The following is a 16,058-nucleotide window of genomic DNA, read 5'->3' as shown; positions in this document are numbered from 1 at the left end:
TTTAAACCATTTATGATCACTAGTTAGTCATATAAAGGTTTATAGTGGCCTTGAGTTTATTAAGGGAGACGTGCATGTAATGACTAAATTAGCAATTTAAAGGCAAAAAATGGCTTCCCATTTTTGGGTCCAAAAAATTCCCAAATCGAATGTTATATAATACTAAATTGGACCAATTTTTGCAGTTTCAAGAGCTCATGTCAATATATCTTGGGACATCAAATGATGGTTAATGAAGTAAATTCAAGTTCTATTTCCAAAGTACGTTTCACCATCACAATTTTTTTGGAGAAACAAAGGAAAGGATAAAGGATGAATTGTACTTATAATTAACAAATATCCCCAACAACAATATCAAATTATCAACAATATTCTCTTTAAGTCAATGGGATGTTAATTTGAAAGTGAAGTAAAACCAAAATCAAAACCATGAAATAATATTCTGCATGCATACTATATACCATATTCAACTTCCTACCATGGTAAAGGTAGTCACAGTAGAATGTATCTAGCTAATAGCTGCTAACAGTTATAGAAAAGAATATGTTTAAACCAAGTTTGGTGTTCTTCAAAAGGTACACAAACCAAAATGAAAAAATCTACTAAACAGCGATGATTCTCAGAGCCTGGCCACTACTCAAATGCATCATCGTCATCAGGCAATGGCTGCATAGCTGCTTGGGCAAGGTCTGCTTCATTCCTGGAACAAACACGAGAACACAATACTAAGTAGTAAGTACTATTGCTGGATGAAACTTCTTAACATGTACAATGATGAACATCACAGTTCACAATCCACCAAGGGTTTTTAAGGAAAATATACTAGATCACACATTTACACAGCACATACGAGCCAACATTGAGTGACGAAATTATACTTCTAGAGTAAAATTAAAATTAAGCGATTATTGACTTATAGCAAAACATGCACAACAAAACTGCTATTACTTTGTGATTAATTCACACTGCTTTCAGGGCAGACAAATTAGCATGCTGACAGTAATTACTCCTAAGTATCCAAACTTAAAGACATCTGGATTCTGGATACTATTATATGGTTGCAAAGCAGAATGAATACAGAGTACTCTAAATGAATTATACTGTAACTTACTGTTGTTGCGCAATCAAGTCAATCTCTACTTCAGGCGGGGCAAGAGCAACCTCCTCTTTAAAGACAAGATTAGGGTCCCTGAAACAAAGGCAAACACACGTTAGGTATTTAACCAAAACCCAGCAGTAACATATGAAACAACTAAATTATTAAGCATTTAATTCCCCAAAACATGCTGTAGGAAAAGAAAAAAAAATGAACACAGCAGTTACCCAGCTAGCTTCCGGGCAAGGTACAGGAAGGGCTTCTCATAGTTATAGTTGCTCTTTGCAGATATCTCATAGTACTGCAGATTCTTCTTCCTATGAAATGTAACCTGTTTTGCCTTCACTTGCCTGTTCTTCACATCAACTTTGTTTCCGCAGAGAACAATGGGAATATTTTCACAGACACTGCTCAGGTACAAGAACAAATTATTAAATGTATCCAGCATGGACTATACTCAATGGAGCAAAAAATCATGTCAAAAAAAGGAGACTAACCGGGAAAGATCACGATGCCAGATTGGAACATTCTTGTATGTCAGCCGAGCTGTAACATCAAACATAATGATTGCACACTGCCCATGAATGCTGCATCAAGCATGACAGTCATAGCATTAGTAACAGGAATAGTGTATATGCATATATAATTGAAATACACATAGCTCAAGAAATTTGGATTAAATTGCACATCAAGTTAGAGGGCCTATCATTTTAGACAGGCCCTCCCTAAACTGCAGAAACCACTCGAATGTGATGAATCAATGTAATTTTGCAACAAACAAATCAGATGAATAAATGCTATCCCGAAATGCATTCGATTCCTGCTGATTCTCATTAATGAAACTCTACCAGTCTAAGCAAACAAGAGTAACCTCAACAGTTGCATGAAAATCAACGACATAGTGAATCTCCATCAAGAAGAAATATAATTCAGAGGATGGAAGTATGTATGGCATCAGGAGATCAGCACAATAAAGTTGAGCAGAGAGCAGAAAAAGATTTAGGTAGGAAGCACAACAATGTGATCAAACACCAACTATGTAATAACAGTAAATTACTCGAAGTAAAGACAGAAATTCAGTTAAGAATTTTCACAAAACAGACAGCAAAGTGTAAGCTATAATAGCTGCATTTGTTTCAAGTTAAAACACACTTACTAGTAACCATCTCTAAGGCCTCCGAATTTCTCCTGCCCAGCAGTATCCCAACAATAATATCTTATTTTGCCAAGGTTTGTGGTGAAATCCAATGGATGTACCTCCACACCAATAGTTGCTGGAGAAAGGAAGAAGAGATTCATGTTAATTCGTAACATTTACATCCTTAGTCAAGAAAATGGGGATATCAATAGAGAATTCAATAGGCTTACGTTCATATTTCTTTTCAAACTCCCCAGTACGATGCCTCTTAACAAAAGTAGTTTTTCCTGCAACAGCAAACAATAATTTAGAATATATCGACAAATATTCTCCTTACTAAGGAATTATATCTATACGTGTAGCATACAACTAAATAAAACCCGAGTCTAAGCATTAAAGTAACCACAATAATGTATTAGATTCCTAAGATTGCATTGTAATCTTGTACTACACACAATAGCTACAGAATATCCACTTATACATGCTTCCGCTAAAGGAAAATAATTTACAAACCCGCGGCCTACCAATCCAAGCAAATCACGAAAATCATTACCTTAATCAACGTTCTCTGTCTTTATTAAAAGAAATAACAAAAGCACTACGGCAAAAGCATTGTTTCTCTTTGAATTGATGCACCAAAAAAGAGCTCAAACTATGCCTTTTTCTTTTGAATTTTACTTCAATAAACAACATCAACAAATCATCTCCTATAACCAGATCATAGTTCTAGGCAAGAAAATTGATCGTGCATTTTCTTCAAAGTTTCACACAGTAATCCGAAATTAAAATTACACTTCAAATAGTGCTAATAATCCAATGCTAATTACGAGTTTTTCAAAAAAAAAAAAAATCTAATGCAATTTACGTAATAAAAAAACAAATTGTTAGTTTAAATTATCAAAATTCCACCTTCACAAAAACATAGTTAATCATAAATCATACTTTCAATTACATTCTCTTAATAAATTTCATAAATTCACACCGTTATCAGAAAATTGCACTTCAAACATCACTAACAATGCAATGTCATGCAATAAAAAACAAATCGGTTGTTTAAATAAACAAAATTTAAAATCAATTACGACTGCGTTAACGAAAATATCGTTGATCAGAATTTCAATTACATTCTCATGATAAATTCAATAAACTCGATTGTGAATATTGTCTTAACAATTAGCAGGCAGATATCAAACCCTAATCAAATAATTATCTCAACAATTTTCTTCAAAAAAAAAACGTTACACTCGTAAATTCTTAACCTATAACAACCATAATTCAACCAGCAACCAAAAAAAAACCATCAAACAAAATTCACGTATCAAAACAACAGAAATCGATCGTAAAACTTATGAAATCATACACTAATCAAAACATTACTATCAAATCAAATAAAAATAAAACAAAAAAAGTGATGAAATTGTGTACCAGTGCCGCCATCGCCGACAATGACAAGCTTGAAGCTAGGATAATCAACAGTTTGCTGATTAGGTAAAGCCTGGAAAAGAGCAAAATAATAATTAACCAAAAGAGACATGAAATTATATTAAACCCTAATTTTGATAATAATTATTGGTAAAAATTATTGGAGAAGATCGAGGAGAGAGAAAGAGTAGTACCATTGAAAACGGCGGAATTGATAAGAGAGAAGGGTGAGATGGAGAGAAAAAGAGGGGGAGTTTCTGTATTTATAGAATGACTAAGGTTGGCTTTAAATTCACGCTTTATTATTTTTCAATCTTCTGTTTTTTAGGAGATTCAAGCTTTTTATTGTTTGTCGACTATTTTGGATTCGTAATCCTTTTTTTGATCGGCCTATGAAGATTGTATCCCGCGTTTTATAGACGCACAAATTTCTTTGTGTTTATCATATTTATACCTTTGCTATGAGTAGTAAACCATCTACACTTAGTAGTTGTTGCGTGCGAACTAAGAATGACAATATTAAGTGGATATCTGATAACTTGCTCTACGTGATTTAAATAAATGGACGAAATTTGAAATTATATAGATGAGAAACGGATGATGGATGAAACGAGTGATGGATCGGATTAGATGTGGATGATACTTTTTCACCAGCTAACCATCCACTCACCCGTTAATATATATTAAAATTTTCATGTAAGAATTTTAATAATAGGAATATGAAATGTGCAAGAAAATTACTTGTTTTTTTTTTTTGTTGCAAATTAATTTTTCAAACAATATGTTATTGTTTTTTTTATTAATAAAAAAATATGTACAAATAACCAAAAATTAGAGTTTATGAGATTTTTTTTCTTTTCACTTTAATACTCATCCATTAGTCATTCGCTCCACGCGATTTATCCGCGGATGATGGACGAATAGATATGGATTATGGGTGAAGCGGGTAATGGATGGATGTGGGTGAAGCGATTAAAATAATAGATGAATGTGGGTGAAGCTTAAAATTGCATTCCCAAGCCCGCCCAAAAATAGAAAAAAAAAAACCGGGCCAGCCCAAGCCCAACATGATTTCATGTCGAAAATGCTACAAAAACCCACCCAAATTCAGGCTGGGTCAGTTCGGGCCAATTTTGATCAGCTCTACCTAAACTAAGACTAGGAGTCTAGGACAAAGTAGTACATAACTCAATCTTAGTATGAGTAATTGCTATAGGTAAAACATAATGAGTTGATTACAATTTAAAACTTAATTTTGATGGCTACATGATTGAATAGGTTGATGTCTCTAACAAACATGTTCCAAACACATTACAATTAGCTTTACAAAACATGAATTAAATCAAAACCAAATAAATTTCAAATTAACGATAAGTTTCATTTGAAACTAAGTTGACATGAATCGATTCGGATTAAATTGCATAATGTAACTAAATTGACTTGATCCGAATCCAATGCAATCCAAGTATCTAACCCATATAGGGCCCAAGTTCTTACTCATGCTCCCTCTTATCTACGCTCCTGTTCTTCCTCTAGGGTCTCAAAATTTTTGGCCACAGGCCCCGAAACCTTAAAATTTCCTCAAAAAACGTGGATTATAGCCTTCAATTTTTAAATTTTTTGACCTTTTTTTCGCCCGGAAAAAAAAATTGCCGAGTTTACCATGGTCCCTAATACCTTAGCTTCCTGGAGTCCAATTGGGTCGGTGGAACCATCCAATATACCCTTAAACGGTCATTCTATCCGTTCACAACTTGCATTGATTTCGTAAACTCAAGCCTACCACGTACGTTTATGACAACATATAATGATCATATATGGTTTCAAACGAAATTATATGATCCCGAGATGTATCCCTAGGGTCTCAAGGCTTTTCACCACCGGGCCCCTAAACCTCAAAATTTCCAAAAAAAAGCGTGTATTATAGCCTTTAATTTTGTAATTTTTTGACCTTTTTTTGCCTGGAAAGAAAAATTTCCGAGATGTTTATTATGGTCCCTAATACCCTCCAAGAGTCCAATTAGGTCGGTGGAACCATCCAATATGCCCTTAAATGTTCATTTTACCCTTTCACAACTTGTAGTGATTTTGTAAATTCAAGCCTACCACGGACGTTTATGACAACATATAATGATCATATATGGTTTCAAACGGCATCATATGACCCTGAGATGTATCCCTTAGGGTCTCAAGGATTTTTGCCACCGGGCCCAAAACCTTCAAATTTCCTCAAAAACTGTGGATTATAGCCTTCAATTTTGTAAGTTTTTTACCTTTTTCTGCCCGAAAATAAAAATTGCGGAGATGTTAACCATGGTCCCTAATACCCTCCAGGAGTCCAATTAGGTTGGCGGAACTATCCAATATGCCCTTAAACGGTCATTTTACCCGTTCACAATTTGTAGTGATTTCGTAAACTCAACCCTACCACAAACGTTTATAACAATATATAATGATCATATATGGTTTCAAACGGCATTATATGATCCCAAGATGTATCCCCTAGAATCTCAAGGTTTTTAGCCACCGGGCCTCGAAACCTCAAAATTTCCTCAAAAAACGTGGATTATATAGTCTTCAATTTTGTAACTTTTTGACCTTTTTTGCCCGAAAATAAAAATTGCCGAGATGTTTACCATGGTCCCTTATGCCCTCCAGCAGTCCAATTGGGTCGGTGGAACCATCCAATATGCTCTTTAATGACTATTTTACCCGTTCACAACTTGTAGTCATTTCGTAAACTCAAGCCTATAACGGACGTTTATGACAACATATACTGATCATATGTTGTTTCAAACGGCATTATATGAACCCGAGATGTACCCCTTTGGGTCTCAAGGTTTTTAGCCACCAAGCCTCGAAACCTCAAAATTTCCTCAAAAAGCGTGGATTATAGAGCCTTCAGTTTTGTAATTTTTTGACCTTTTTCGCCTGAAAATAAAAATTGACGAGATGTTTACCATGGTCCTTAATACCAACCGGGAGTCCAATTGGGTCGGTGGAACCATCCAATATGCCCTTAAACAATTATTATACCCGTTCACTACTTGTAGTGATTTCGTAAACTCAAGTCCATCACGTACGTTTATGACAACATGTAATGATCATATATGGTTTCAAACGGCATTATATGACACCGAGATATATCCCCTACGGTCTTAACACTTTTCGCCACCGGGCCCCAAAACCTTAAAATTTCCGCTAAAACTATGGATTATAGCCTTCAATTTTGTAATTTTTTGACCTTTTTTTCGCCCGGAAATAAAAATCGCTGAGATGTTTACCATGGTACCTAATACCCTTCGGGAGTCCAATTGGGTCTGTGGAACCATCCTATATGCCCTTAAACCGTCATTTTACCCGTTCGCAACTTGCACCGATTTCATAAACTCTAGCCTACCACGGACGTTTCTGACAACATATAATGATCATTTATGGTTTCACACTGCATTATATGACCCTGAGATGTATCCCTTAGGGTCTCAAGGCTTTTCGCCACCGGGCCCATAAACCTCAAAATTTCCTCAAAAAGCGTGGATTATAGTCTTCAATTTTGTAATTTTTTGATATTTTTTTCGCCCGGAAATAAAAATTGCCGAGATGTTTACAATTGTCCCTAATACCCTCCGGAAGTCCAAATGGGTCGATGGAACCATCTAATATGCCCTTAAACGGTCATTTTACCCGTTCACAACTTGTAGTGATTTTGTAAACTCAAGCCTACCACGTACGTTTATGACAAACATATAATGATCATATATGGTTTCAGACGTCTGTGTATGATCTCGAGATAGTGTCTCAACACTTTTTGCCACCGGGCCCCGAAACCTCAAAATTTCCTCAAAAAATGTGGATTATAGGTCTATAGGTAAAACATAATGAGTTGATTACAATTTAAAACTTAATTTAGATGCTACATGATTGAATAGGTTGATGTCTCAAACAAACATGTTCCAAACACACTACAATTAGCTTTACAAAACATAAATTAAATCAAAACCAAATAAAATTCAAATTAATGATAAGTTTCATTTGAAACTAAGTTGACATGAATTGATTCGGATTAACTCGCATAATGTAACTAAATTGACTTGATCCGAACACAATGCAATCCAAGTATCTAACCCATAAATGATCGACATGAACCCCAACAAAGAACAAACCATACCCTGGAGAAAACCTTAAAATTAGCACAAAATCACCTTTAACCGCCCACAGAAATGGACGTTAAATTTAATACAGAGAAAATAATTCCATAAATAAATAAAATAAAAAATAAATTAAAAAAAATCATCCCAAAAAACACAAGGAAATATCCGTCGATCAAACGCAGTCGTATTCCTCCGACCTCCCCAACTCATCAATGGCTTCTCCTTACGATCCCTTCAAGCAGTAAGCTTCTGATCTCCCTTCAATTCTCTCTCTTTTACAATATTACTCAATTTCTGATTTGGGTTTTTTTTCATTCCTTAATTGTATAAAAAGGGAGCCAATTAAGCAGCAACAACAAAAGAAAAAAGGGCCCAATTTCTTACTCATGCTCCCTCTTATCTACGCTCCTGTTCTTCCTCTCAGTAATTCCCTCTTTTTTCTTCTAATTTTTGTTAATTTTTCTGGGTTTTTGTTCATCTTAATTTTGGTATATTTATTGATTTTGATTTCTGGGTGCAGTTAGAATATCACTGAGGCATAAACCTGTTATTAGGGATCGTTTGTTCACTGCTGTTCTTGTTGGAGCTTTTGCACATGGCGCTTATCTTGTGTATCCTTTTACCTTTCTCATTTTTAAGTTTTTGTGTTTCAGATATTCCTGCTAGTATTCTAATTTAATCAATTACTGTTCTTATAACCGGCTACCAAACGGGTCGTAATTACTTTTGTTTTTGTTTGCGAATATGGTGTTTCTTTATGTATTTTGATTGTTTTTATGAAAACGCAGTTGCTATTGTTTTCCTAGGTGGTTTATTGATTTGTATTTATTGATATATGTATGTTGTAGGACTGGAAATTGTGATGTTTTTAGCTGTTGCACACATATTTCGAATGGTTCGAAGTTTGATTAGATGCCCGATAAATAGGTGGTTTGTGTTTTTTAACAATGATGAGATGAATGCAGCAAATTGGAGGAGGGTGTATATGTGGATTACATGAATGAGTTCTTTAGAGTATGGATTGTTTGATGAGGATTGAGGGAGAATAGAGAGTTAAGTGTGTTAATTGTGTGATGATAGAGTGTGGCCTTTAAGTTTTTTGATTGTGGGTTTGCTGAGAGGTTTATTTTTCCGACCATTATTCCATTCCCTCCTTTACACAACTTGTAAGCTGAGTCAGTTTTCTTCTTGGTTCAGCATCTATAGATGAGTGGATACATGAAACACGACGATTCATTTGGACCCAACAAGTGTACGGTTTTCTGGAAAATGGAGTATATGTGACATTTGGACATATAATTATCTGGTAAATATACCATTGATGCCAGACGTGCACTAGTAGCTGAGTTTGTGTAACATAGTTCATCAGTCATTTTCGCAGCATCTGCTTAGGATAACTCTGTATGACGTATGTTATATAGGGAATGGATGGTGAAAGATTGTTGTGAACTTGTGATGTGGTGCTCTGTATCATATCTTAAATTTAGATATCTCAAATTTAGATAGGCAATATATGATTAATTTTTCTCACTAAGTACAAAGTAAAAGATTCCCAACATTTTTCTGAAGTAAGGTTTTTTGATCAGATTTTCCTGAATAAGCAGTGTTTAGTCTCAGGCACCTCTATTCCTTGGGAATGTACTGCTGGCTGGTGCTAACTTCTATCTTGGAGATAATTTTGAATGTATAAGTCATGAAATATATTGTAAATATACCTGGAAAGCTAGAATGTAACCTGTATATTGAATGCATATTTTAGAAGTGGACTGGTGTTCTTAGAGGGTAGCTAGTAACCTGGGAGACATTTGTTTGATGTTATACTTGTTGTCTTGAACAATTATCATAGCGTACTTTAAATGTAATCACCAGAATTTTGTACGCCAGGCTCTACCATGGTACTTCCCATTTTTGTTGATGAGATCGTGATTCATTGTATAGACTACTGAAAGCTGAATGCCTGAATATCTCACAGAAAATGATATTCTAGTTGGTAATGTTATCTCAGGTGTCATCTTCATATAAATTTGTGGTCTCTGTTCGTGTTTTCTGTTTGGTATTGTACCACATGTCTTAGGGTGGTTCACAATTCATCCCATTATTTGGCATGCTGATATTAATAGGACAAGATCATGTTAATCACATTCTTTTATATGTTGCTTTCATCGGTCTCCAGCCTCCATATCTCTATCATGGCAAATTAATTTAGCCACTTAGCCAGTATGCTGACAAATGGTACCAAAATCATATATTTGATGTTAATTGCTCATTTATATGATTATACATTCTACTCATTGGGTCCCACACTTCGTGATCTTTTTTGGTTTTTTTTCTGCTCTTCTACTAGGCTGATTCGACTGTTCTTCTACATTGTTCTTAAGTATCTTAACTAATCCCTGTGAGATTTTTTCCCATCCTTTTCCATGATATTGCTTTTTTTTTTTTTTTTTTTTTTTTTTTTTTTTTTTTTCCCTGAAAAAACTGGACTTACCGTTTTGGTAACCTCTTGTGTGTCCCTCAACATTGGGAGGCTTTGATCTTGCTTTACGTTGGACTTTTAAACCCTCTTTCAGTTATACATGCATGGCCAAGTTTTTGAGGTCGTCAAAAGCCAAGATAGAAATATTGAAGCTTTGACTAGAGGGTTAAAATATCATAGCTTTTGATACTGTATATTTGAATTAGATCATACATTTGTGAGCATTTATGCCATTTGTCTTCTAGAGTTGAGCTAGTTTTGATTTGCTGAACTGCTTATGCAGATTAATATTGCTTTTATTCATAGTTATCCATGTTGTGTATGTGTAGTTAATCTGGAAACAGATACGGACATTACAGGGGTTAAAGTTTCATCATCTCCTCTTTTGTTAAACCTTGACTGAGATATTCAGGACTGATCTTTATGATGTCGAGAGCAAGTAGAGGAACTGAACCAGCACTTGGTCTCCTGAGGCTTGTAAGTACACACCATCATTCAGTTGATCGTGAAGGCAATCTTATTGCTTGATCTCACTGCTTTACATTTTTCGAGGATTCTTGCATATTGATAATCATTCTTGTCCAAGTATCACTTCTTGCAGACTTAGCATTAGTTGGTTATATTAGTATGTTTTCCTGAAACTAAATAATCTCAAATAGAGTATTTTGGGAGAATGATGACATATTCAGTTTTGATAAGCAAACATCTGATTTTTGTGTGTAGTTATGGGAACCTTGATTTCTTTATTATGAAATGGTTAATGGCGTATCAGCTTGTTTATCACTTCGTATGTAACAGTGGATTACTGAGTATAGAAGCTATGTGGAATAATACATGGTTAATTTAGGTGACGTTTTATGTGAAATGTAGTATCAGCATGTTTTGAGAAACAGCAGTATGTAGTCTATGTACAGCCTTTTGCCTCTTTGGTCTTTGAAGGGGCGTTTGTTGCAGCGTTGGATAGTACGATGACACGGTGTTGCCGATGTATTGTAGTGAATTGAGAGATTGCAGGATCCTTTTGAAATGTGATGCTTGATACTTGGGAAGCAAAACGTGAACGTCGAGATCATTGGGTTGGCTACTTGGTCAAGTACTCAAGTTGTACCTCACCTCTTAGCCTTTTTTTTTTGGTTTTTAGACTTTATCGAACCATGTCAAACTAGTTTACTTTTGCACATGACAAATTGGACCCTATTAATATGGTCGATAATGACCATAATTGAATGAGCCAAACAACAAAAAACTCCCTATCTCACTTAAGTGTACGCGGTATATAACTATATTACTCCGTATATGTATGCCCACTTGTTTTGATGAATTAATTATGAGGCAAACCTTAAAAATAAGTCCATGCCTCTAAATTCACAAAGCCTGTTATCAAATTTTATTACTCCGTACTAAAATTTAAATTTAGCGCTTAAGGTCCTCGAGTCAAAAAATGTTGGAATTGTTCTTCCAATTTAGAGTTTAGACACCGATAACGTGTATCATTGTACAATAAGGATTAAGCTCAATATTGTATAGAATTAGATAGAGATCAAGTTCTCAAACTAAAAATAATTGGTTATTTAGTTAATTATTACTCTATAATTGAATTTAAAAAAAAATAATGTTGGCCAAAGCAAAAGCAACAAGTATATTCCATCCACTTGTTGAGATTCCCTTTTTAAAAGTTTCACATTTCTCCCATTATTAATAATGGTCTCAACTCTCAAGTACACTCTACAGTACTAAAGTAAGATTTAAAAAAAAAATTAAAAAATAAAGTTGGAAGATACCCTTGTGATCAGCTACTTGCATCTCTAGATTCACAAGTAATCCTTCCAAGATTCCCGACCGTTGATCAACTCAAACATACTCCATCGTACACATTTGTACGGTTTAGATTAATTTAACTTATAATCCTACCGTAATATTCTAAGACCTTCCTTACTCAAACACACACTCTCTCTTATCTTTTACAAATAATCTATAATCATGTCAATGTCCCAAAACGTCATAGTTCCATTAATTACTTTCCACGGGTAATCCTTACTTAACACACTTCCTCCTTCCACTAATTAACGTCTTTATCTTAAAACGTCATCGTTTTATTCATTAATCCTCATCCTATCATTAATCTTTAAAAAAGCTATATTTAATCTAATTTATGATCGCCATCTACTCAGATCTTACATCATTTCATTTTTTATAATAACATATCACTTATCTAGAGATTAACATCATCCTATACCATTGGCTTACAATTAGGATCCACTAATCAGTGTACTTCTAGCTAATTTAGGAGTCAAGTCTAACCATCGCTTAAAATCAAATCTCGTCTATATCATGTTGAGTTATAAGACGTACTCGTACAACACTCCATACACATACACCAAAGTACTCCCTCCACCCACAATTATGTGCAACAAAGGAATAATTTATATCTCATAAATAATACGGCTTTGTTGCACATAATTGTGTGTGGGCGGAGGGAGTATAACAGATTGGAGTGGAATTATATACAATAAAGAAAATTAATTTAAAAACAAGATAATTAGAGTAATGAATAATTACAGATAGATTAGTGAAGGCGCACCTAATTTTTGTCCACATTCAATACAATATTACATCATCATAAAAAAATACCAAAAACTAAGTTTTTCATGCATGATGCTAACTAATTCAACCCAAATTCAACAATAACATTTTTCCATAAATTTAAAAATAAAGATCTAAGGAGAGAGAAAATGCGGACGTCGGTGAAATTAGGTCATTGACGATCTGATTCATGAGCAGAGAAATCAGAAGCAAGACGAGAAGCAATAGCAGAGTGATACATTTTATCATGAAACGCCGCCGTTTCCTTCGTCATCAACCTCAGCTGCCTCGCCTTTTCCTCGGTAAAACATCCTGAAAACTTCGGTTTCGCCGGAATATCCTCCGACTTCACCGGAGTTGCCTCGATCTTTGACCCAGATTCAATGTAATCAGCTTCAGCTGACCATCCGAAGAGCGGCGACCACCATTTTCCACCGCCGGCGGCGGTGGATGTGGTGGTTTTCCGGCGAGTGTTGTCGGAGACGCCGGAAGCTCGGACAACAAAGGTTTGTGAAGGTAGAAAAGTAGTCGCCATTTATGAGGTAGTTGATAATAATGGAGTTTTTTTTTTTTGTTTTGAGGAGAGAGAAAATGGAGATTTGATTGTAAAAGATGGAGTTGGATGAAAGAAAGGTAAAAGAAGGGGGGGGTATTTAATGAGGGAGGAGAAAAGGAAAGGATAAGATTATGTACACGTAGCAGTTAGAAAATAATAAAAGCATGTTTAATTTTCACGATTTAGACGGAGTACACGGTTTTTGTGACTTGTATTTTAACTTTATTTTGACCGGTTACTTGTGCTGTCTGTATTCTGGTATGGGGATAGAGAGGGGATAGAGAGGGGATAATTTGGACGGAAATGTTCTGACAAAGTTTGATATATGGACGTTGGGGGTAAATTTTAGATGTTTATTTATTTATTTATTTATTTATTTATTTCATGGGTTTAAAATTTGAAGTTATCTATTGCAGATTCATAGGGATGGGTTATGGATCGGATTGGTTTGGGCTGATTTTAAATATGGTCCGGTTTGATGCAAGCATAGTGGATTGGCCGGCTTATTTACCTCAATCTAAAAATACTTCTTGATAAAATTGTTTAGGGGTGTGCTAGTATGACACACGGGTCATTTCGTCATGAGCTTTGTTTATTTGGCATGAAAGACTTAATTGTGTTTAGTACAATATGACTTTTTCTTAGCTCATTCAAGATATGACCTGCTTGAGTATTAAGGTCTACTAACATGACAAGTGGACGTGTTTGGCCCTCGATCATGCACATATCTAATCTATTTATGGAGTACATTTTTTAAATTGTGACTTAATATTGACAATAACGTAAAATGAAGATTATTCAATGTACACACATAAAAAGAAAATTACTGCAATTTATATTTTTATCATACATGCATCAACCATTTAACCGTCATTTCTATGTAATCTAACAAATAATAATAACAATGTTAATTGTGAGAAATTCTCACCCTTAACTATGTTGTCTCCATTTGAAGATATGTATTTCTCTATATATACAAGAATTAAAGATCTAATTACAAGTGGTAAGAGTTTACAAAACCTAATATGGACTAGTATGGCCAATGCAATGGATATTCCCATTCAATGTATACGTATACAAAGCATATCCTTGGAACAACCATTAAGCTTAGGTTTCCAAATCCAAATCGAACGAACTCTTAGAAATTAGAAGCCCACATGCATGACTACAACAAAATACGGGTCAAGTTAACACAATTGGAAGGGTCTTAAGATTTTTAGATTTTTTTTTTCTTTTTCAAAAAGGTAGTTTCCTACAAATCTCCAAGAAAATGGATGGAAAAGGCATATATATGCTTATGCTAGTCACGTTTTTAATGGTCAGAAAATAAATCATTGTGTTAGAATTAGAAGAGGAAACTAGAAATATAGTTGTATGATTTTTGGAGGTGTTTGGAAGGAAATCAAGGAAGATCTAGATACACATATAAGGACACAAACCCAATTATCATTAGTCTCTTTCAAGGCCAGGCCATAAGCTCCTTCTTTGCAACTGCCCATTGAGAAAATTCCCATTTCAAGCACATTTATATGAGCCGTGCTTTATGTATTAGGTTCACATGGACCAAAATTTTAATGACTATGGTGTTAGGACTTAGGAGATAACGTAAAAAGCACGTAATAGTCAAACTTTCATTAAAGGTTATTTCAGTTGGAGAATGTAAATCTTAACCATTGAAGTAATTTTGTCTATTGATCTACGTGCTTTATGTATTAGGTTCACATGGACCAATATTTTGACGATTATGGTGTTAGGACTTAGGAGATAACGTAAATAGCACGTAAATACGTGATAGTTAAACTTTCATTAAAGGTTTCAATTGGAGAATGTAAATCTTAACCATTGAAGTAAATTTGTCTATTGATCTAGCAAGTTTAATGTTTCATAATTGAGATGTCTATGTGTACATTTGAATCATGTCTTTGGTAATATAGTGTATGAGTTGTGGCCACATATCAACTCTGTTTGGTAATTAGTGGATAATCGGTTGTTAATTGAACATGTAAAATGACAAATAAAGACAATAGTACTCCGTATATGAATAGGTAAGGATGTGTAATTTATAGTACCTTTAGGACAATTTTGTCAACTAACTAAAATTTCTCAACCGGTATTTGAAAAAACGATCAATTTTTAAACTTTATTTTAGTTAAGTGTATAAACTATACAAAGAAACGCTCTTGTTTCTTGCCTAATGTTCATAGGAAAAAAGTTAAATTTAAATGTTGGCAAGATTGAATGAAGAATTGATTCATATTGAGTTGGGCTTTTATGATACCATTTTCGATATTCAAGCCCCATATTCATATTGGGTCAATTAGATAACATTGGCCTTAATTTATATAAGACTGTGAGTTGTATGTAGCTAAACATTGAACATGTTCACCAATCACCACAAACAACAGAGAGGGAAGAGAAGTAAATCTACTTGGCGTGGCTTGTAGACTTGTAGTTTACAATTGCGCTCTCTTTTGAAAATATATTTTCTTCAGAACAAATTGCGTCTTAAATTCTATATTATACACGAAATTAAGTTAAATGAAACATGCATGCATATTAAACATAACATTATGTACACTATTGAGTAAGTTCCAATTCATATAATTTAAATGTTCATACGAAATACTACGTATAAA

The 16,058-nt window shown here is 34.4% G+C and overlaps 3 protein-coding genes across 3 annotated transcripts; 1 reads left to right on the top strand and 2 right to left on the bottom strand.

The window, feature by feature from the left end:
• Nucleotides 1-430: 430 nt before the first annotated feature.
• On the bottom strand, nucleotides 431-3,981 carry LOC145610147 (GTP-binding nuclear protein Ran-2-like). The gene is made up of 8 exons (XM_081665415.1): nucleotides 3,851-3,981; nucleotides 3,660-3,729; nucleotides 2,465-2,521; nucleotides 2,253-2,370; nucleotides 1,594-1,683; nucleotides 1,324-1,503; nucleotides 1,112-1,189; nucleotides 431-700 (listed from the first exon to the last, which is right to left on the bottom strand). The coding sequence occupies exons 1-8, from the start codon at nucleotides 3,851-3,853 to the stop codon at nucleotides 634-636; spliced, it is 663 nt and encodes a 220-aa protein (XP_081521541.1). The 5' UTR covers nucleotides 3,854-3,981; the 3' UTR covers nucleotides 431-633.
• Nucleotides 3,982-7,901: 3,920 nt separating this feature from the next.
• LOC145612143 (uncharacterized) lies at nucleotides 7,902-11,066 on the top strand. The gene is made up of 4 exons (XM_081667515.1): nucleotides 7,902-8,048; nucleotides 8,142-8,230; nucleotides 8,328-8,418; nucleotides 10,696-11,066. Exons 1-4 carry the CDS (start codon nucleotides 8,020-8,022, stop codon nucleotides 10,724-10,726), a joined length of 240 nt encoding a protein of 79 aa, XP_081523641.1. The 5' UTR covers nucleotides 7,902-8,019; the 3' UTR covers nucleotides 10,727-11,066.
• A 1,736-nt stretch (nucleotides 11,067-12,802) lies between these two features.
• Nucleotides 12,803-13,484, bottom strand: LOC145611983 (uncharacterized). The gene has a single exon (XM_081667362.1). The coding sequence runs from the start codon at nucleotides 13,399-13,401 to the stop codon at nucleotides 13,039-13,041; it is 363 nt and encodes a 120-aa protein (XP_081523488.1). The 5' UTR covers nucleotides 13,402-13,484; the 3' UTR covers nucleotides 12,803-13,038.
• Nucleotides 13,485-16,058: the final 2,574 nt, after the last annotated feature.

This window comes from Chenopodium album, chromosome 24, assembly GCF_948465745.1.
Source record: "Chenopodium album chromosome 24, dcCheAlbu1.1, whole genome shotgun sequence".
NCBI lineage: Eukaryota > Viridiplantae > Streptophyta > Magnoliopsida > Caryophyllales > Amaranthaceae > Chenopodium > Chenopodium album.
Note: the sequence above shows the minus strand (reverse complement) of the source record. Positions and strands in the feature narration are given on the sequence as shown.

Bases quoted from the DNA above. Each gene is read 5' to 3' on its own strand.
- LOC145610147 (XM_081665415.1), bottom strand. The intron at 1,504-1,593 runs GTTAGTCTCCTT...GTACCTGAGCAG, and splicing joins TGGCATCGTGATCTTTCCCG to TGTCTGTGAAAATATTCCCA. The intron at 1,190-1,323 runs GTAACTGCTGTG...CCTTTGTTTCAG, and splicing joins CTTGCCCGGAAGCTAGCTGG to GGACCCTAATCTTGTCTTTA.
- LOC145612143 (XM_081667515.1), top strand. From the start codon at position 8,020: ATGGCTTCTCCTTACGATCCCTTCAAGCA. The intron at 8,049-8,141 runs GTAAGCTTCTGA...TTGTATAAAAAG, and splicing joins CCTTACGATCCCTTCAAGCA to GGAGCCAATTAAGCAGCAAC. The intron at 8,231-8,327 runs GTAATTCCCTCT...TTCTGGGTGCAG, and splicing joins CGCTCCTGTTCTTCCTCTCA to TTAGAATATCACTGAGGCAT.
- LOC145611983 (XM_081667362.1), bottom strand. From the start codon at position 13,401: ATGGCGACTACTTTTCTACCTTCACAAACCTTTGTTGTCCGAGCTTCC.